The following is a 21318-nucleotide window of genomic DNA, read 5'->3' as shown; positions in this document are numbered from 1 at the left end:
TAAACATTTACTTTCCACTAATTTCCTGTCAATTCTAAAATGAATATAGAAGAGACTAGTTCAAGGCCGTTTATAGATGTTAACCAAAATAAGCACAGATTAAAAAGATGGGAAAGGTAACTGATGAACTCCATCGACCATGCAATCTTCAAGAAAAAAGGGGTTTTGGCTTACCCCTGTTATGTGCTTGATTTGCACCAAAAGTTTTACAAATGCAATCGACAGCACAAATGTAGCAAAAGAAAAGCCATAATAAAGCAATAAGAGAAGTAGCATAAGCTTGCATAAAGGTTCTGGAGTTTGACAAAAGCTGTGGATATGAACAGAGTTTTACACAATTCACAATCCTTTAGTTTTCTTTGTACCTTTCTTCCATCCTCCTATCTACACTGATTTCTTTCTGATTTTTTGTGTTCCAAAAGGTCGACGGCTGGAGGGGTTCTCCCGAGCTGCAATGAAAACTTTAACCCTTAATCTCCCTCAACAGGGTTGACAGGAGCATCTACAAAATCATGAATCTCCTTTTTACTCTTGATTAAACATTTTCTTTTGGTGTCATTATCAACTTTATCCAAGTCTTCCGCTATTCCCAAGTAACCATAGAGCAAAAGTTCCTCAACTTCATCCCCCTTCACGTTTCTGTTCATGCCTTTGCCCTTGGAAGAAGTTGCTATTCCAAAGTCTGTCCTTCCACGTTCTTCTCCCATGAAGTAGTAATGAAGCTTTTCTGCATCCTGAAAGCCAGGAATAGTGCCCAAGAACTTCACCAGTAATACACTACCATTACCAGGCTTCCCCAAACAAACCTTCATTCTACCACCGCTATAACCTTTACCTGCAGTTGAAGAGTACAGAGAAGCGAGAATATTGTCATCAAACACAATGATACAAAGACGTCAGCTCTCTAAGAACAACTGAAAGAAACTTCCTAATCTGCAGAATACGTAAATGAATTGCTACTGATATTAGATGAAAGCAGGGCATCACCCTTCTCATAATAACATCCCCCTCTTGAGGCACAAAACTCAAAACCAGATAAACCAAAAAGTTGTACAACACACGCACCTCTCAGAAAGTCCTCCACAGCTTCAGTAGTCGTGACTTTTCGCCTATCTAGGCCAGTTACCAAAACAGAGCAGTTATGTATAACAACCACTGGTGGCCAAAGAATAAGATCTTCTTTTTGGGCTAAAGCAGTAGGGGCAGGAACAGCCACTGGCGCCCATAATTTTCCCTCAGGGGGTGCATCATTGTTCCACCCCATTAGGACACATATTGCATTGTGAAGACCCAAGTGTTTTGCTTTCAACCCCAACTTTTTTGACATAAAACAATGTTTCGCCAAGGCTCGAGTATCTGTGAACTCTTTTGATTGACTGAGAAAGTACAATTATTTAGCAATTGCAAGATAAAAGTAGTACACGGCAATATATACAAGATAAATTCGGAGAACTAATTGGGCCATGCAAAAATGTCCATGTGAAGACAAAACAAAAAGTGATATCACCAACCTACTCCAGCACAAAAAAGAAACATTCAAAAGTCAGGAGGACAACAGGGTATCAAGCATCCTTATCTGACTAGGCGGTTCCAAACTGAGTCCTTGGCGTGTACTAACCAACAGAACCAAAACAGCTTAAATCTCCTCAGGAACTACATCTTCAGAAGCCTATAACTATATCTAGCTTTTGTTTTATTTTATTGCTATAGCCTATGAAGTTTGTTTTTCTTTTCCTTTATTATATCTTGGCGGCACAGTATTTCCATAACCTTGTTTGTACTTTTTAATGTGAGCTTGCTCATACTTCTATATCTTAATAGAATCTGCAGATTCCTCTTACAAAGAACAATGTATTCAGCTGCTTATTACAATAGTGGAAAAAACATAAGCATACAGAGTATGATGTCCAGAAGAATTTGACCACAATTAGAACTAAAAACTACCCCAAGTACTTGAATAAACTTTGTCCATCTGCAGAAGAAAAAATGGATTTAACAGAACCTTCTTCAGTTTCAAATTTTATCTTCTTCTTGCTGCCACAATAACTTTATTTTTTTGAATCAGTAACACATTCATATCTTTGATAAAGAAGCAAGTGCACGGTTATGCACAACTTTTGTCTCCACATATTCTAGAACAGCAAATGGATCTTTGTTCCATTTCTCCAACATAAAAAATAAAAAAGAGATGAATTCCTAGACCCCTTTTGCTGCCATCAGTTCAAAGTAGGACAATGCTTATAGTTGAAGTTCAAGACGCAAAAGATTTAGATACGTTTTTCTATAACTGCTTTCTATTTTCTGAGAGGAGTACCCTGCAAATAAATGTTTTCTATTTTCTGATCGGGTTTCCAGGAGAAATAGAGCACTACCAATGTCTTTCCAGCCTACCATTTCACACTCAAAATCATTTTTTTAGAAAGGTTCTGGACCAGTTTGATCACTAAAACCAAACCCTCAATTGAAACTTCATGTAATCCTGTTAAGTTCAAGGAAAATTGAGAGAAGAAAGGCAGGTTTTCAAGAATCTGATATTGAGTTCCGTATCAAATAGAATTTGATATTGATCTGACCAAAGCATAGAAATGGATTGAAGCAACTAAGATTTGACCATCCTCATAGAAGTTACAGAATATATGTTAACGATGTTACAGTTCTGCTGGGTAATTCCCATAATTCACCTGATCAAACAATATCCTATGAGTTTTACATAATAAGAACTGAATAATTGGCAGAGAGAACGAAAATATTTTCTGATTTGGACCCATGTCATTTTTGATAAGGTAAATTGTATTAATCAAAAGGAAGAAAACTCCCGTATACAAGAAGTATACCAAAAAGTAGAGAATTTACATCAAAACATGATTCTCTACAAAAGACGCCCAATCTTCTATACAAGTAGGGGCTATATGAGTGCACCAAAAAGCGATCAAAGGTAAAAGACTATTTTTAAGATGTGAAAAAGGAGACTCAATCCCCTCAAAAGCTCTCCTATTTCTCTCCCCCAAACTATCCACATGAGAGCTAACGGGGCGAAAAAATTCCACGCCTTTTGCTTTCTTCTTCTATGGAAACCAGCCCAGCTATATAACATTTCCTTTACAGTTGAGCATCAGCATAATTTGTAATTCCATTTAATAATAATAATCCAAATAAGCTACTAAAAGATAGAAAAACCAATTTCGAGAATTCAAAATAAATTTATGGAACATGAATCTTGAACAACGTAAATGACCAGATGTAACGGTATTCTCGATATGAGAGAGAATGCCACATAGTGATTCAACTAGAACCATACTTGATTCTGCATGCAACACAATTTCACAGAAGCGATTATAACCTAGTTAAAGAAATTCATAACATGTGACATTTTGAAGCAACCAAATAGCAACATATTATATTTATACTAATAAGCCATAAGCTTAAAGTTCAAACACTAAAAAGGAGACAGACCTCTTGGGACAAACAATGCAGTATAAGCCACCAGCCCTCCCTTGCTCCTTGTACCTTTTCTGAGTAGAAACACTCTCACTCAACTTTTTGGTGGAATATAGGAAGAACTTATTTACCAGTTGCTTAAATTCAAGTGAGTCTTCAGGCAACTCAGTTTTTGCACAAGTTACCTGATCCTTTAACCCTTCAACTATGTGGTCAGATCCTTCTGTTTTTTTATCATCTTTGCCTCTTATCCAAACATTTTTTGTTAGATGGTGTTTCCTATTACATTGAATTGAAACATTAGGTCTCAGTGAACTGGGATTCTCATGCACCTTTTGCTTTTTACCAGGATTATATGGTCTAATAAGGTGCCTCTGCCCCTGATTTATTGAACTGTGATACGACAATAAGCCATCAGCGCTAGTAACTCTACCGTAAAGGTCCCCTCTGTATGTCTTTTCTGCCTTTCTAAACCATTTGTCATCCTCAAAGCTCTCAGGTGACAGTAAGCCACTGCTGTCTTGATCATCCCACACCTCGTTTCTACAATCTAAATCTTGATTTCTGGTAATGTTTTTCTTCCATTTACTGCACACAACCTGTCTAGACTTATGCCCCATTGTTTCTTCATCTAATGTGTATTTCCTTTTTACTGACCTAATTGGATAACAATCGGGGCCAATTACACCTGATTCAATTTTCTTTAATTGTATCCTATCTCCAAGCATTTCCATTTCATGTTCATGCCGTGGTGATCTCCTCCACCTCTCAACATAGGATATATGATGTCCATCCTTGCTAGTATGGTAATCCAGTCGCCTACGAGGAATCTCTTCATGACAGGGAACATCCAAATTTTCTATGTCTGATTCTCTTACATTTCGCATATCAACATTAATATCACCAGGATCCACATAAAACTGACCTTGGCTTGATCTCACTAATGATCTGGCATCCAGAAGGTTCATTGAAACTGATTGTTTGGTCAATGAATGGTGATCCCATGAACTGCTGTTAATGACATCTCTTCGAGGAAACTCAGCATAATCAGTATTCTCTCTAAGGGGTTCCAAATAAATTGGTGCCCGAGCATGCCCTTTGTCAAGTACTGCTTGTCCAAGCATACTAGTTCTTTCATATGAATGATCATAATCGCTAATATCTCTTGGCCTACCTTTAGGATATAAACAATCCATATTGTCACCCGTAGGCGGACTAACTTTATCATACTGGTAGCTTGTCCGTTCCTTATGCCCAGCTGCATATTCTTCAAGGGTATTATAACTGTGATTTTCACCATATTCATTCAGATATGATGGTTGTCTAAGCTTTGTGGAACTCCTTGAATGAATATCCCCAAGCAAATGCATATCATCTTGAACCACAGGGGCATAATTCATCCTAGAGATTCCAGAGGATGTGGTCACACGTTCCTTATACTGAGAGGAGGCAGCAAGATCCTTAGACCGGGATGCTGACTCCAAGTAGTGTGAAACATCCTTGGGATGAAATCTAGATCTTTCCTCTCTTTCAATCATTTCAATTGCCGACAATTTATCAAGGAAAGGATCAGGATAATGAGCAACCTCATCCCCAAGCCTAATCTGTTGGGGATGCACATGGACCGATAAAGGCCTCCTTGCAGTCTCCACATATTTTGAGGTAGATTGAGGGTCAAAGGGCAAAGTATGACCTCCTCGGCTCGACCCATCTTCCAATTCCAACAGTTTCTGTCTGTCCAACCCATGATGATGCATACTACCCAAAACTCTCTCGCGATTCACATTACGGCCTTGAACACTTCTAGCACTATCATATTCATAATCATAATTTACACCACTGCCTGCAGCTTCATATCTGTCCTCATCATCAAAGAACTCATCATATCTTCTCCTTGTCTCATCCCTACTACTCAAAGAAGCCTGATAATGATGTCCAGGCTTCTTCTCATGCCCTTGTCGATAAGCAAGCGACTTCAACTGAGGCTGCATTTTGTTAACTCTATCACTAAATTCTTCATTCCTCTCCACCAACCCACTCCTAGATTCAGGCTTCATTATATCACCTCTATAACTAAAATCTTCATCTCTTTCCATTAATCCACTCCTCAACTGGGGTTCCATTATATCACCTCTATCACAAAAATCTTCATCTCTTTCCATTAATCCACTCCTCAACTGAGGTTCCATCATATCACCTCTAATACTAAAATCTTGATCTCCATCCCCTAACCCATGCCTCAACCGGAGCTCCACTATATCACCTCTATCACTAAATTTTACCTCTCTTCTCATTAATCCACTCTTCAACTGGGGTTCCATTATATCACCTCTATCACTAAAATCTTGATCTCTATCCATTAACCCGCTCCTACGCCAACTAACTCGACGGGGCCTTTCCTCTCTTTGAAGGCTCGGGCTCAGACTCCTCGGCCTATGTGAAAACTGTTCCATTCCCCCACTATGAGGCATGCAGTAAGGCTCAGAACCCAATTCAACTCCATGATCATGCATTCTTAACCTCTCAACCCTATAGGCTCGTCCTGCAAAATCATCATGCTCAACGCGCCCCATTTATTTTATTTTTTTCCTTCAGGGCTACTACAGTAAAAGACAAGTGTTCCCTAGTTAATACAGGGGGTTGGGGTGGGGTGGGTGGTGTAAGGGGAGAGTGATCGTATACACAAAAAATCACTTCCAGTAACACATTGAAGAAGCTACAGCATCAGCAATATCCGTTCGTTTTTTCCCCTTTTTGCTTTTTTTCAACTATAATCTACTGGAATACTAAATTGCTCCATATATTTACGTAGTCGTTTTCTCTTTATAAGAACAGACTTTTATCTAAACCCTAACCCTAACCTAGTGAGAGTTAATAAGACTTATTAACCTTTACTTCATACACGAATAAGGAAGATCAATATTGAACCTTGGATAGTGAAGTGAAGAGACGCCATGAACGGTTATAGTACAGATTATCAACCGGAAAATTGTTAGCGGATTTGAGGAACTTTCTTTTTTTAATCGGATTTGAGGGAACTTCTTTATTTATAGGGTACAATTTTTTTTTTGGTCAAAAGTATTTGTTTAAATTTAAGATAGTTGACCGCTTTTAGTAGGAAAAAGGAGTGCTCTATACAAGTGGAAAAAAATAATTTTTTCCAAAAATATTTTTTTGATAGTTCTTTTGAGATATATTTAGAAATATTTTTTAAAAGTTTGGTTAAGTATTAATTATTACTTAAAAATATTTTTTAAATTAATTAGTCAAACACAAATTGTTTCTCATCAAAATTACTTTTTTGAGAAAAATACTTTTTAATATAAATTAATTTTAAAAACTTACCGACTATTAAAGTACTAATTGAGAACTAATTGCTGTAGAATTGGGAGCATCCCCACTCTATATAAGTGCCTAGGCCCTAGTGCCTTAATATTAAAAAAAAAGGAAGAAATTTTGTCTTAAGAATCTAACTATACCCCTTAACTTTGCTAAACAAACTAAATAATGAAACTGCTAAACAGATGCTCTTTGAATTTGCTATTTACAAATTCTCGTGAAAAAAGAAATTGCTATTTAAATAATCAAGCCTAATATGTGTTGTAAAAATTATAGGTAAGGTTGAATTCACACAAATTTGAAAACTTTATATGGTCTATAGTTTCAAAGAATATTTATGGTAGACTATAGTTACGAAAGAAAATTAATAATAGAATAAGGGGTATAAGAAGCTATAAGAGTGGTATAAAAATTTAATACCATCTTAATACTCTGTTTAGTTAGCAAACCAGGTATAAGTTATTCCGGTGTTAATTTTAACACTGGGATAACTTATACCTTATAGAAGGTGGGGTAATTAGCACCGATATAACTTATACCTTCTTTCTTAGAAATTATGCAATTGGCATTCTTAATACAACATATCAAACAATGAATAAACAACAATCCCAGCATAACTTATCCAAATATAACTAATACCGACATAATTTATACGGGTATAAATCATATTCCAACCAAACGACCCATAAGTGAAATACAAACGTCTGTCTGTAGTACGTACTCCTAAAAAATTTTGATTCATCTGGTTATATAGCGTCGGGGACAATCTAAAGAGTGGTCAAAATCTAAAGAGTAGTCTCAAAAGGATCATTTGTGAAAATCGGGAGAAATTCAAAAATAACAAAATTTACAAGCGGTCATTCAAAAATAACCACAGTTTCAAAAGTAATTGAAATTTAGCCACTTTTCATGTAAAGATAAATCTGAACGAAAACATTGTTCAAAATCCGAAAATTCCAGCATAATATACTGGAATTCTAGTATAAATATATTGGTCCAACATAATATGTTGGAAGTTCATATACATGTGCTCCAATCTCCAGTATATTATGCTGCAACTTTCCGCGTGTTGGAGTTCCAGCATAATATGCTGGAAGTTCATACACAGGTGTACCGATCTCCAGCATATTATGCTGGAACTTTTCATGTTGCAGCAAAATAGTGGCCATTGTTTAATGACTTTGCAAACACTGGCTATTTCTAAATGACCAGTCCGAAAATTGGCTATTTCTAAATAACCAGTCCGAAAACTGGCTAGCCACCGCTCATGTCTTTATTTTAAAGCCAGCGTTTTAAATGTCTTTAGTCTTTAGCCACTGGTTTAATAAACTTTAACTGCTCGGACGAAAATACTCTTCTGTTCATGTCCTTAACTTAAGGACTTCAGGACTACATGTCCTTAACTTTTGAACTTGAAACTCTAAGTTCAGGACTTCAGGACTACATGTCCTTAACTTTTGAACTTGAAACTCTAAGTTCAGGACTTCAAGGTTACATGTCCTTAACTTTTGAACTTGGAACTCAAACTTCAAAACCAAGCGTCCTTAACTTTTGAACTTGTAACTGTAAGTTAAGTACTGCTTGTCCTTAACTTTTGAACGTGTAACTGTAAGTTAAGGACTGTCTGTCCTTAACTTTTGAACTTTAAACTCAGAGTTAAGGACAGACAGTCCTTAAGTTTTGAACTTGAAACAATAACTTAAGGACTGCCTGTCCTTAAGTTTTGAACTTGAAACTATAAGTTAAGGACTGTCTGTCCTTAACTTTTGAACCTGAAACTCAAAGTTAAGGACAACAAGTCCTTAAGTTTTGAACTTGAAACAATAACTTAAATACTGATTGTCCTTAAGTTTTGAACTTGAAACTATAAGTTAAGGATTGTCTGTCCTTATCTTTTGAACCTGCATGTCAAATTTAAGGACTGTCTGTCCTTAACTTTTAAACCTGCATGTCAAACTTAAAGACTCATGTCCTTATCTTTTAATCTTTGAACTCAAAAGAAACAAAAACAAGGTAAGAAGAAAGAAATTACTGTACGTAATTGAGACATCTGCTCAAAAATTCAGAACTTGAAAATTTTGATGATGCAAAAGGAACTATTGTACGTATTGGTAAAAGAAATAGTGAAGCAAAATCAGAAGGATCTCGTGATGGACCTGGTTATGTCCTAGTAATTGGGGCTACTAATAGACCCGATGCTATTGACCAAGCATGAAGGAGGCCGACCGTGAAATCACCTTGGGTATTCCAGATGAAAATGCAACGCGAAAGAGAGGAAGAAAAGGTAAAATTGTCTTTTTTCTATTAGTAGTGGCTATTTTTGCTGAGCATTATAATTAGTGGATAAAAACTAAAGACACCCTTAATTAGTGGCTACTACACGCCATTTTTACCACTATTTTTACGTGAAAATCGCCAATGTTAGGCCCAGATACATTAGCCAAAAGCCCACAACATTGTAACCCACATAATATGCCCACCCGGTTGGCAAGTCAAAGTCGGATCGGATCCAGTAGGAAAGTCAGCATCTTCAGCTCATACGAATTCAGCTGATCAACTGAGAGAGAGAGAGAGAGAGAGAGTGAAAATGCATTACTGGATTCGAGCATCTTCTTCGGATTTCGCCGGAACGATTCCACAACCTCGAAGGTAAGATAAAATTTTGCATTTCAATCTGTCTTCATTTGTGTCTGAATCATTTGAATTTGATGCTAAATACGAAACTTTTGTTGCCAATTATCAGTGGACACACTGCAGTGAACATTGGGAAATCGAAAGTTGTGGTGTTCGGCGGACTACTTGACAAGAAGTTCCTTAATGACATCACTGTCTATGATATTGGTAAGTTGATTCCCTCCTAATCAGCTGCTAACATTTAACTCTCTCTTCACTTGAGGTGAAGTTAGTATTTAGGGATGGCAATGGGGCGGGGCGGGAGGGCGGGTTTTGTTTGGGGGTTGCTCTTATTCGGGTGCTGGTTAAACAGTTTTTAAATTTTTTAAAGCGGGGCGGGTTGCGAGTTTAATGCGGGGCAACTTTGAATTTTATCTTTTTTGAAACAAAGCAATCATTTCAACTACAATTTCACATTCTTCTCACTAGCACGAATACTATTTTGATTTATAATTAACCAATTTGCATAAGTCTCGCCAAAATGATATTACATAAGTCAAGATGTCGTATTAGTAATAGGAAATGATAGTAACCCATTTATTTTGAAAGATCAGCATAGTAGTGGCAAAATGGTTCAAAGAAAACAGTTAACCACCCATATTATCACTAAAAAATGGGTTGGATAATGAACTTTTTAAAAACGGATCAAATATGGATAAGAACCATATTATCCATTTAGAAAATGGATAACCAATGGGTCTAGCTTTTACATTTATAAAGCCTCAAATTAGCGGTTCCTCAAGTTAGGAAGACTAAGAATTCTCCCAAAAGTGATCATATGCAAGAAGTCGTGAATAATATGGTTACCCATATTATCCGCCAGTTAGCCTATTTTTTATCCGTATTAAATATGAATCGGGTCGGATAATTTATCCGTTTTTTCATTACCCGCCTTCGACCTGAGCCATATCCGATCCGATCCGCCCATTTGCCACTCTTAGATCAGCATAATACTCTCAGTTTTATGTTTATGTGATTCTATTAAACTCTCCATTTTATAAAATAATAAAATGTCAAACTAGTTTATTTTAGAAAAAAAATTAAAGAAAAAAGAAAAAAAAATTAATTGGGGCGGGGCGGGGCAGGTTGAAAACTGAAAAAATAACTAGGGGGAGGGGGGTTGAAATTTTTGTGGTTTTTGCTGCACCCGCCCCGCCCCATTGCCATCCCTATTAGTATTTAAACATATCATTTGGCGGAAAGCACTAATAGTTTAAAGACTTTTGTACAATTTCAGTAAATTTTAACCTGTGATAGTAGATTAATTACCCATTTTACTACATTAACAGTTAATGCTTATCAAGAGATTGACTTGTAATTACGGTATACATGATGTGATTGTGTAAATATTTTTTACACTGTCATTGCATAGAACTTAAACTCTATTGGAATTAGTGTGAGATTTAGAGAACGTATAGTTTATGACTTTGTATTGCAAGGTCGGAGTAAGTGTGAGATTTAAGGAATCTTTAGTTAGTTTTATTCGAGATTTGTAATTCAGTGTAGGAATAAATATGAGGTATTTTTTGGGTTGTTAGAATAAGTGTGAGATTTAGAGAACGTTTTGTTAGTTTGGTATAGATTTGTATGTCATGTTGGAGTAGGGTGAAATTTAGAGAACTTATAGTTAGTTTTTTTTTTAATTTTTTTTTATTTTTTTTATAAGGAGAACTTATAGTTAGTTTGGTCAGAGATTTGTGTTTCAGTCTAATAAGTGAGAGTCAGAGAGCCTTTAGTTTTGCAGAACCACTAGTTTTTCTTTTTAAGATAAATTATTGAGTACTTCAATGAAATAGGCCGGATGGAGCGGAACAGATATGTAAAATATTCATATGGCCAATGAAAACTTTTTTGAGATTGAGGCGTCTTCGGTTGATATTTCCTCTGTGACATTGCATAATACAGTTTCTGGAAGCCAATGTGGTTGCTTTGTATTGAATCAATCAGTCATTTTTATATTCTAAATTCATATGTTGTTAATGTTTCAGAAAACAAATTGTGGTTTCAGCCAGATTGCACAGGCAGTGGTTCTGATGGCCAAGTGGGTCCCAGCCCACGAGCATTCCACGTTGCTGTATCAATTGACTGTCATATGTTCATCTTTGGTGGGAGATCTGGCAGTCGAAGGTATGCAGATGCTACATAACTCATATGTTGTGTATTATAAATGTTGCTTCTGCCAATGCCTTTAATTGGGTATCCTCATTTTCAGATTAGGCGATTTTTGGGTTCTGGATACTGGTAAGGATTTCTTTCTACATTGGCAATGTGAGCTGCTATGCAAAGAAAAATGCATCATTATTTTTTATTTCTTCTTTTCACTATCATCGGACATTTGTGATAAGTTCACAATAATCTCTTTGATATTACACCAAGTTGTATCACTAAACAGTGCAGGTTTACATCAAACTCCTTCCAATTATACAATATAGGATAGCTCTTTTGCCTAAAATATAGTAATGATCAACAAGGAGTTATTAATCATCCATAATGGATTTTCAACTCCTTCAGAAGAATTCCTTTCTCTCTCAAATCAGCCAAAAGATGCATAGAGGATTACACTTCAGCTCCTTCCCAGTGTCCATCTTCCTTTACCTCCAGCACTCCAAAGTTTCCTCCACAGCTCTCAGTAGAGGGGTATGAAAAACAGAGTATGCTATCCGAGTAAAGCTGCCTCTAAGCCGTATACAATCCACATTCTCACTGATCAGTGTTTGCTTGGCAGAAACAACACAAATTAACTAGTGCCCGACTCCTCCCCTGCTAGTTATCCGCTGTTAGTATGGCGTTCTAAGCTGCAAACCATGTGAAGAAAGTATATTTCACTGTCATCAGACTTGGGTCTTGATTTTTTTATCTCTGCGGTGCTAGATATATGGCAATGGTCAGAGTTGACAAGTTTTGGTGACTTACCTTCTGCAAGGGATTTCGCAGCTGCTTCAGCCATTGGAAACAGTAAAATTGTTATGTAAGTTTGTCCTACCTTCTGCTGGTGCTTATGTCTTATCCTTCTTTCATTAATTTTTTGGCGTTGATTTGCATGCAGGTATGGTGGCTGGGATGGTAAAAAGTGGTTGTCAGATGTCTATATCTTGGACACAAGTACTGTCTTTGATAGCAACTCTAGGTTTTCTCTACCCTTTCCCTGTGTTAGATAACAATTTATCCATAACAGTTGGTATATTTTTGAACAGTGTCTCTTGAGTGGAGGGAGTTATCTGTTTTGGGAACTTTACCGCCACCTAGATGTGGCCATACCTCTACTATGGTCGAGAAAAGATTGCTTGTCTATGGTGGTAGAGGTAAATGTGGATGATGATTTATATTTGGCTTGGATATATCATGTTTGTCTCTGTAATTTGCTATTCAGCATTTTCATATACTGTAAAGGTTTTATGCTGCTTAGAAAATCTTGAGGTCTTCCACTTATCAGGTTGACCCCCCCCCCCCCCTCTTACAGTGGGAATTAAAGCAGTTTATCAGCAAATTTAGTCTCGCTTAAGCATAAGGGAAAATTTCACGGACACTTAATATGGTGAGTGAAGTTAAGGATTTAAACTTGCACGTCTATGCTACATCCTAAACTAATGTTGAAGGGAATGAAGCTCTTAAATGCCCCAACGTAAATGGTTCAGTGCATGGGTGTCCAGAGAAATGGTCTTGAAAGATTTCAATATAGCAAGGAATTTAACAGAGTATGAGATCCATTAAGGAGAAGTCTGAATCTTTGAACGTTTCCTTGCCGTAAGAAAACCCTTCTCAACTTGTCTATTTCTTTTTCCACTTTGGAGGGCATGGAGAACAAACACATAATATACGTAGGCATAGAATCAAGTTATAATAGTACATTTACCATTTTCTAAAACACATTTAACCGTTCAGTTGCAATTTTATCTGAAGGTATGTTTGTTACAACTTACATACGCTGGTGATGCTTTTACTTTTCATCTTTTTGTAGGGCAAGTTGGCATTGACATCTTTAATTGGTTTTAGTTTTAATCTACATGTGTTCAGATACTTGAATCTCTTTCTTAATATATGGACTAATGTGGTTAACTTTACTTTTGGGTAGGAGGTGGAGGGCCAATCATGGCTGACTTGTGGGCTTTGAAGGGCCTAATTGAAGAAGGTATACTTTACCTTGAAGCTTCAAGTTATGATCAGTGGACTTCCTTTTTTACTAGTGATGTTTCCTTTTTCTGGTAAATTGTCTTCGGGTTTGTAAAGAAGAGAAGATGTGATTTAACTTCATCAGTTGCTTCTTGAATTGGTATGGCATGTCATACATTTTCAGCTAATATTTCGTGGCTGTGCTTATCCAGTCTTTCAGAAATAGGAACAAATTTTCCTAGAAAATATGAGTTTGGCTGCCCTTGATGAAATACTCTAGTTCGTATAGCTGGAATTTCTATTTTTCATTTACTACTTTCCAGTTAGGGCTGGGCAACTATCGGGTATAACTGATAGCCCAAACCGAAAAAAGCTTATTGGGGTATCGATATCGGGTTATTAGGTTAACGGTTCGGTAACGGTTTAATATTTTTTCACTATTGGGTTATCGGTTCGGGCCTCGGTTTGCCCAATTTCTTAACGGGTTAACCGATAACCCCATAAGAATTAGTATTATTTTAGTTGTGTTTGGACAACTGCTGAATTACTAGTACTCTTGTTGCTCTTGCTACAATTGGACTCTGAAAAAAGACATCGATCTCTTGATTATGTTTTGGCAGGAAACCAAAAAATTGTTATTTATGTTCCTGTTAAATGCTATTTCCAGCGAATTGGAGATGGAATGCTTGTGGAGTTGTAGTATCAATTTTTGAGATTGCATAGGTCTTGAATTTGTCAAAATGAAGCATGCTTCAAATATTAGTTGTGGCCAGAACGCAGAAATGGGTAGTATACTATATGTAGATTCTTTTCTTTTTTGCTTAACTCCAGTGAATTGTTTTCTCTTTTTGCTTAACTCTAGATTGAGCTATCTTATCGGGTAAACCGATAACCGAACCGATAATGGTCGATAACCGATTAACCGATAACCGAACCGATAATGGTCGATAACCGATTAACCGATAACCGATTAACCGATAACCGATATCTTATCGGTTCGGTTATTGGTTTATCATATTTGTAAACCGATAATCGATATGCTAAACCGATAATATTCACAACCGAACCGACCAATGCCCACCCCTATTTCCAGTAATTAGTCAACATTCTTTTGGATCACTCACATGTTATTTGTACCCTATCATCTGCTGTAGTTAGTTTGAATTGGTTTTATCTTTCCACTTCCTTTTTTTCTGGACTTCTCTCTTGAAGCTTTTATGACTATTTTTCCTGTTTAAGCACTTAGCTATATAAAAACTTCTGATTTTTCCGGAAGGAAGAGAACGAAAGCCCTGGATGGACCCAACTGAAGCTTCCAGGTCAAGCTCCTACAGCGCGTTGTGGACATACAGTTACATCTGGAGGACTCTATGTAAGTCCTTTTCATGGTGAAAGTCATGGCATGCAAAACTATGCAAGTTAATAGTTGGAATATAAGGAGATAAGAATGAGTTAACACTGTTCTTGGGGTGTTGATGTTTATCAGCTGCTAGCTGTGTTACATCTGTCTTGGCAATATCTTTGAAAATCTATTTGCAGTGAAAACATAATTAGCACGTCTGATGCGTGCAATTTTTACTGGCAGTTTTGAGTTTATTGAGGAGGTATAATTTCATTTAGCACATATAACCCCTTAAGAAAAGAATATTAAATTCTTTATTTAATCACTGTGTTTACTGTGGTAGTAAAACTAGAGGAGCCGAAACCCTTTGCAAGTAGATGTGTTGTTGCCACTTTGAAGAGTTCTAAAAGAATAGTGGTGGAGATAATATCCAAACTTCTGTAATTCCTTTCCTTACACTCTCTTGTTACTTCTGAAGTCGTATAAATGTGCATAGAAACTTCATAGTGTCTATACATACCTCTTCACCTAGGAGGAGTTAGTGCATGTAAGTTCAAGTATTCGATTGTTCCTGAAGCCCATATTGGCACAGCCAGGTTGTGTCGATATCACCAGTAAAGATTGTTGTGAATTATGCTGAAATTCTTGATGAACTTCCCCAGGTTGTACTTGAAATATCCACACAATTACTGTTGCATTAGAGTGGCAAGTATAGTTATTTAATGATTGTACACTGTCATTACTTTTTACTTTACTTTATCCCAAATAAAAAAAGAAGAAAACCTGTCACTTATGTGTTATGGGTAATGTAATTATTTCCACTTTTCACTTGATACTGTTCACTCAAACCTTTCCCTGCTTCCAGCAACCATAAAAGAAAAGAAAAGAAGAAGCATTCTGACCTATAATTTCTCTGCAGCTGTTGTTATTTGGAGGGCACGGAACTGGTGGTTGGTTGAGTCGGTATGATGTTTACTACAATGATTGTGTTGTTTTAGACAGGGGTAAGCATGTATCATCAATACTTTTTAGAATTACTATAGCGCTCCATGTACTGGTATAGGCTTTGTGACTTGTACTGCATTACAATTTTTGGTTTTGTTCTATGGCGGAGCTTCTTTTGCATTTTCATGCCAGAATAATTTTGATCCACATTAATAGAATTCTGTAGCTTGTACCAATCAAAAATACATTTCTATAGCTTGTACATACAAAAGTAATTTGGAGATGTAAAAGACTTAACTAGATTAACAAATGTTTCCACAATTGTGAATGTATGTTTTATAGAAGATGGAGGCACATAGGGTGTGTTTGGTATGAAGGAAAACATTTTCCGGAGAAAGATTTCCAATTTTTCCATGTTTGGTTGGCTTAAATGCTTTGGAAAACATTTTCCTCATGAACTTATTTTCCTCCAATTGGAGGAAAAAGTTTTCTCTATCACGAGAAGGGAAAACATTTTCCAAAACTCTTCTTCAACCTTCCCAACCCTATTCCCCATCCTCACCAATTCCCCCGCACCCTATCCATCAAAGCACAATCACAAACAAGGGAAAATAAGTGATAAAACTACTTATTTTTCTTGGAAAAACATTTTCCTTCGTACCAAACACAACCATAGTTAAATGATCTGAAAACCATCATGATTGTTGTAAATGGTCAGTAAGAGTATTTTGCTCTAAAGTTCTCTGTTTCCAGTCTCTGTACAGTGGAAACGCCTAGCAACTATGAATGTATCGCCAGCTGCACGAGCATACCACTCGATGACCTCCGTTGGGTCACGATATTTGTTGTTTGGTGGGTTCGATGGAAAATCAACTTATGGTGATCTCTGGTGGTTAGTTCCAGAAGGTATTGAGTCTCTTTCAAGTACAGCTTTGTGTAACCTTTCACTGTTAAGCGGAGTTCTTCTCTTTTCAAAAACTTGTGTTAGCTTGTTGTGCCACCAACTTAATTGATTACTTCCTTCTTAGCATACTGTTGTTCTCCATCCATTTATCCTCTGCTGTTTATTTCTTACTTGCGTGATTTTATGCTGTTGATCTATAATTTTATTAGATCATTTGAAAATTGATATCAGGAGTTCGTTCATATCTTCTCAACTTCCAGCTTTTCCTTAAAGTTTGCACAATAGCCCTGTTTGAGTTGGTCAATTTTGTATGAAGATATGCCAGGAAAAAGCCTTCCTTTTTAAGCAACTCTCATGCAGAGTTTAACCGCCCATTTAAATGGTGCTAGAGTTGTATGAGTTGTACAATGTTACACATTTTGGCAATAAAGAGTTAGCTCTAAGCTAATGCATGCCTTGGAAAAGTGAACGAACTTCTCTTGTATTATAGACTTGATTGCACTACACTCTCATTCTTTCAATTAACATCTTGTACGTATGTTTCTTCATAATGTATGATCTTTAGATGATCCAATTGCTAAGCGCGTAACGGCTTCTCCTCCCAAGGGCATTCATGAAAGTCAGGATGCTTCAATGACAAGTATGGAGAAGGTAAAGGGCCATGGATTTTCATTTTTTATTACTCCCCTCTCAGTTCAAATATTAAAATGTGTGTGCTAGGAGACCATACCATTGCATTGGACATATTAGTTCCTTTTTGCTGCTATTTGGAATTTGGAGCCTAAACATCTCGATGATGTATCAACTAGATGCAAATCGCATTTGACTCGTGGAATGAACTGGTCAGTGGAGTCTCTGCATAAAGTTAAACATCAAGCAAGGATTACTGAATGATACCCATGAAAAAGAGCCGCTTAGCCCTACTTACAGAACTTGAACCACTTACACTTCAAAGGTGCTTGGGCACCAGCATGAATTGGCACAGCTCACTCACTAGACGTAGATGGTCATTCCCGCACCCCCCTTGAGTATACTTTGGTTTCCTTTCACACTAAGGAGTCATGCATCCAATCTTTGGAGATTTTGTGTGGCATAAGAAGTTGTAATCATACTTGAGAAATCCTTGAAATGGTGTCAAACTTGACCTTTTCTAGAAAAATGAAGGTAAAATGTGATGGAACTCCCTTTTGCTCTGAATTGGAGTTTTGAGCACAAAAGGCACAAGTAGAGTTGGTGTAGTAGAAAGTGATATTTTTTGCTTGGCATGAAGGTGTTTGAACTAGTGCTGGAAGGCTTGCAGAGCAGCTGGATGCCAACGTTTTTTTTTTTTGAATTTTAAAAGAAATTAAATCTACTTTGTCGTTCAAATTTTGTTTGTTTACTTGCACAAGTGTCGCTTTGAACCCCATTTACTTGTTCTATAAAAAAATGAGGCATCAAACAATTTCTTACTTGATATTTTCTGAGAGTGAAGAAATGAGAGCACAACCTTGCAGAGTTACAAAGTCAAGATAGTTGTTTATGAACAGTACAATAAACTTATCCAAGTTTAGAGAATGATAAAACCAACCTTATTCTTCTGGGGAAGAATATAAACAGATGTTGTTCAACTTGATTTTACACTGAATTAATCCGATAACTTCAAATTTTGTGGCACCTCAGCTTTGACCATTGGCCCAAGCTTCACTGGGTTTTCTTTAATCAAGTGATTGCTTGACGATACCGTCTATCTGCATGCATGATTGCATGTATGTCCAAGTCTTTTCTTAAAATCTTTTGATTTCCTTGGGTATGTATTTGGGGTGGGGGTGAATAAGTGGGTGGCAGTTGTTGAGGGTGCGGTTTTTACCACGGCTATATCTGTCATCCTAGTAAGTCTCTTTATTGTGATTGTGCTTTGATATTTTAGATGTATATTTACCATCTCAATAAAAATAAAATTAAATGAGTGTGTTGATATTGCTTCTATGACGGACAAAGGATCTATCCTGGTTTAACTCTCTCTTACTATTAATAGGAGAGGCAAATGCAAGAAGATGCTTTGGCAGAGTTGCAGAAAAGGATAGGAGTTTCAGTCTCCATCTCCAATTCCAATACAAAGAAAATTGTAGATGAGTTGGAAGATACAGAATTATTAGAATTGGCATCTAAATTGGTTGGAGAGGGAGCTCTCAGTAATAAAGAGGTTTGTAATTTCTTTGCTCAGTGTATATTATGCAATATGTACACACACACACATGGACATGCGCATGCACCTGAGCAAATGTTTAAGTTACTTAATCTTGAATAGTTTGATCACTGAAGGTTGTACAAGCACTTCGTGACCATTGGTCAAGGTCCTCGCCAAAGTCAATTCAATTAAAGGAGCTTAGCCCATTACTTCGTGACTACCAGCGCATGATTACCCACCTTCAGAAGTAAGAACATTGTCTTGTACATTTTTGCTTTATGTTTACATCTAGTTAAGTTCTGGTATTCTTATAAATGTGAAGAAGAACTTACATATCCTGAAAAGATGATCAAGTCAGACTACTTCTACGAGTGATGGAAGTAAATGTAAATTTCACTAGTGACGTATAAAGTGCTATTGCATTGTTGGTTTACAGCAGTATCTCAAGTCAAGGCGATGGATCACTATCACTATATATAGATGCTTTCCCTGGATAATGTTCAATGGCACCTGATATGTCAGCAAGGGCTTACTAAGAGATCTTGCATGTTTTATGGGGTGCTTCTTATGTCTTTCCATAAGCATTCACATGTGCACAAAAACTCATGTTTCCCCAAGTAACCAAGTCGCTGATAAACTTGTTTGTTAGCAAGTGTTTTGTTTATTTTCTTTTGAAGTTTTCTTGTGTTCTACTGGTGTGAGACTAAATTTTGGGGCTTTATACTATAGATATTTGGATATGATGATGAAATTTTAGAATCTCCTTTCAACCTTCATGACGTAAGTGTATTGACCCTGACTTTTATCAATTTTCAGGACTCGGAAATAAGTTAATCATTGAATTTAAATGAAATCTATGTGATCTGCTATCAAATCTAAGTAAAATTTGGTCTTTCAATTACTTCCTCCCATTTTATGAATGTGTGGACAGTTGAAGGAACAAATTTTCTCTTGAAGAGGAAAGAAAAAAGAAAATGGAGGGGGAGGGAGTACCTCAACTGAAATGCTGTTCACCTTCTCACAGTTTAAGTTTTGATCATTTGACATTACAGGGAAAAGCTAAGATCACTCTTACAATCCTCGAATGCTGGATCGATGGGGAAAGAGACTTATAGATTCTATCATATCAGAAATATTAGTCAGGTATGCGTTCTTCAAGGTTCTATTTGTTAGTCTTGATGTTATTTACATCTGAATTCTTGGTTGCTTCACTTCTTTATCATCTCTCTTATATATTGCTCAAGTGGCCTTGATGCTTGATATTCTGATTTGTTGAGTGCTGCAACTAGCTCAAGTTTCCTTGGAGCTTGACATTCGGACTTTTAATGTCATCATGCTAATTATTTGTTAAGTTTTCCACTTTCCTCCTACTTCATGTATCTTTTCCAGTAGTTCGTCATGAATACTGAGGTTAGCAACAGAGTGCTTCTTGACAATTCGTGTTAAAGTAGATCTATTTTTGCAACCATTCCATACTAAGACTGCTTTGCATTTGAACATTAGCATAAAGCTTTGTGGACAAGATGCTGAAAAGACACTAAACTTAACACCATTTCCTGTTAGGGAAGGTAACCGTAAATTATCATGCTATAGAGGAGATATTCGTTATTACCACAAACCAGGGCTTTAGTTATCAACCCATCAAGTGTATAGTTTCCCTAATATGTATTTAGTTTGCATAAACAGTAGAAGTGACACCTGAGTCGAAACCAAAGTTGGGTGTAAACTTCATTTTTTGAACCCCTCTTTATCTCTTTATCTTCATCTTTCCTTTCTTTTAAATATGTGCATTTGTTTGCATCTGTGATCTGTTTGTTGCTAGCTCTTCACTTTTATCACCTTTTTCCTAGTAGTAATGTCATTTACTCCTTCGATTGTCAGTTTTCAGTTAGAATGTTCTTTTCTGATCTGCAGCTACGTATGGATGATATACCACATCTGCTAGCTGAGTACAGGCAGCTCGTCGTGGATATAGGAGCAGATTAAAAATTTCAAGTTTAAGATCTTATATTTAATCATGACCTTACCCCCTGGAAATTAGTTGTACTAGTGTTTCTCAACTCAGACCCCCTCCCCCCCCCCCCCCCACAAACACTTGGGGGAAGGGGGGTGGAGTCGAGGTAAATCCCTATGATTTAGCAAAGACGCGTAAAATCTTGAATGTACTCATAAACTTCCTACCTTTTCTGGCAGTTTGTAAAAGTCTCTATATAGACTTCTATATTTCATTGTTCTGATTGGAAAACCTACGACGTTATAAACATAGTTATCAACTTATCATCCTTTTTATAGTAGAGAATTCAAACATTGCATAAAGCATTTCTTTGTAAATCCTCGACTTGTCGCTTGAGCTATGCCTTTGGCACTAAAAATAGGCATTTATTAGGACACTTCGAA

At 36.7% G+C, this 21318-nt stretch overlaps 2 protein-coding genes across 2 annotated transcripts; one reads left to right on the top strand and one right to left on the bottom strand.

The window, feature by feature from the left end:
• Window positions 1–147: 147 nt before the first annotated feature.
• On the bottom strand, window positions 148–6515 carry LOC107794198 (uncharacterized). Its single transcript, XM_016616670.2, has 3 exons — window positions 3454–6515; window positions 1066–1376; window positions 148–835 (listed from the first exon to the last, which is right to left on the bottom strand). Exons 1-3 carry the CDS (start codon window positions 6009–6011, stop codon window positions 471–473), a joined length of 3234 nt encoding a protein of 1077 aa, XP_016472156.1. The 5' UTR covers window positions 6012–6515; the 3' UTR covers window positions 148–470.
• Window positions 6516–9260: 2745 nt separating this feature from the next.
• Window positions 9261–21238, top strand: LOC107794195 (protein GLUTELIN PRECURSOR ACCUMULATION 3). Its single transcript, XM_016616668.2, has 16 exons — window positions 9261–9426; window positions 9521–9618; window positions 11439–11577; window positions 11663–11691; window positions 12322–12418; window positions 12497–12552; window positions 12645–12752; window positions 13523–13579; window positions 14841–14932; window positions 15822–15906; window positions 16601–16753; window positions 17317–17402; window positions 18769–18936; window positions 19056–19168; window positions 19974–20064; window positions 20836–21238. Exons 1-16 carry the CDS (start codon window positions 9365–9367, stop codon window positions 20905–20907), a joined length of 1506 nt encoding a protein of 501 aa, XP_016472154.1. The 5' UTR covers window positions 9261–9364; the 3' UTR covers window positions 20908–21238.
• Window positions 21239–21318: the final 80 nt, after the last annotated feature.

The sequence above is a fragment of the Nicotiana tabacum genome, chromosome 11 (genome assembly GCF_000715075.1).
Source record: "Nicotiana tabacum cultivar K326 chromosome 11, ASM71507v2, whole genome shotgun sequence".
Classification (NCBI taxonomy): Eukaryota; Viridiplantae; Streptophyta; class Magnoliopsida; order Solanales; family Solanaceae; genus Nicotiana; species Nicotiana tabacum.
Note: the sequence above shows the minus strand (reverse complement) of the source record. Positions and strands in the feature narration are given on the sequence as shown.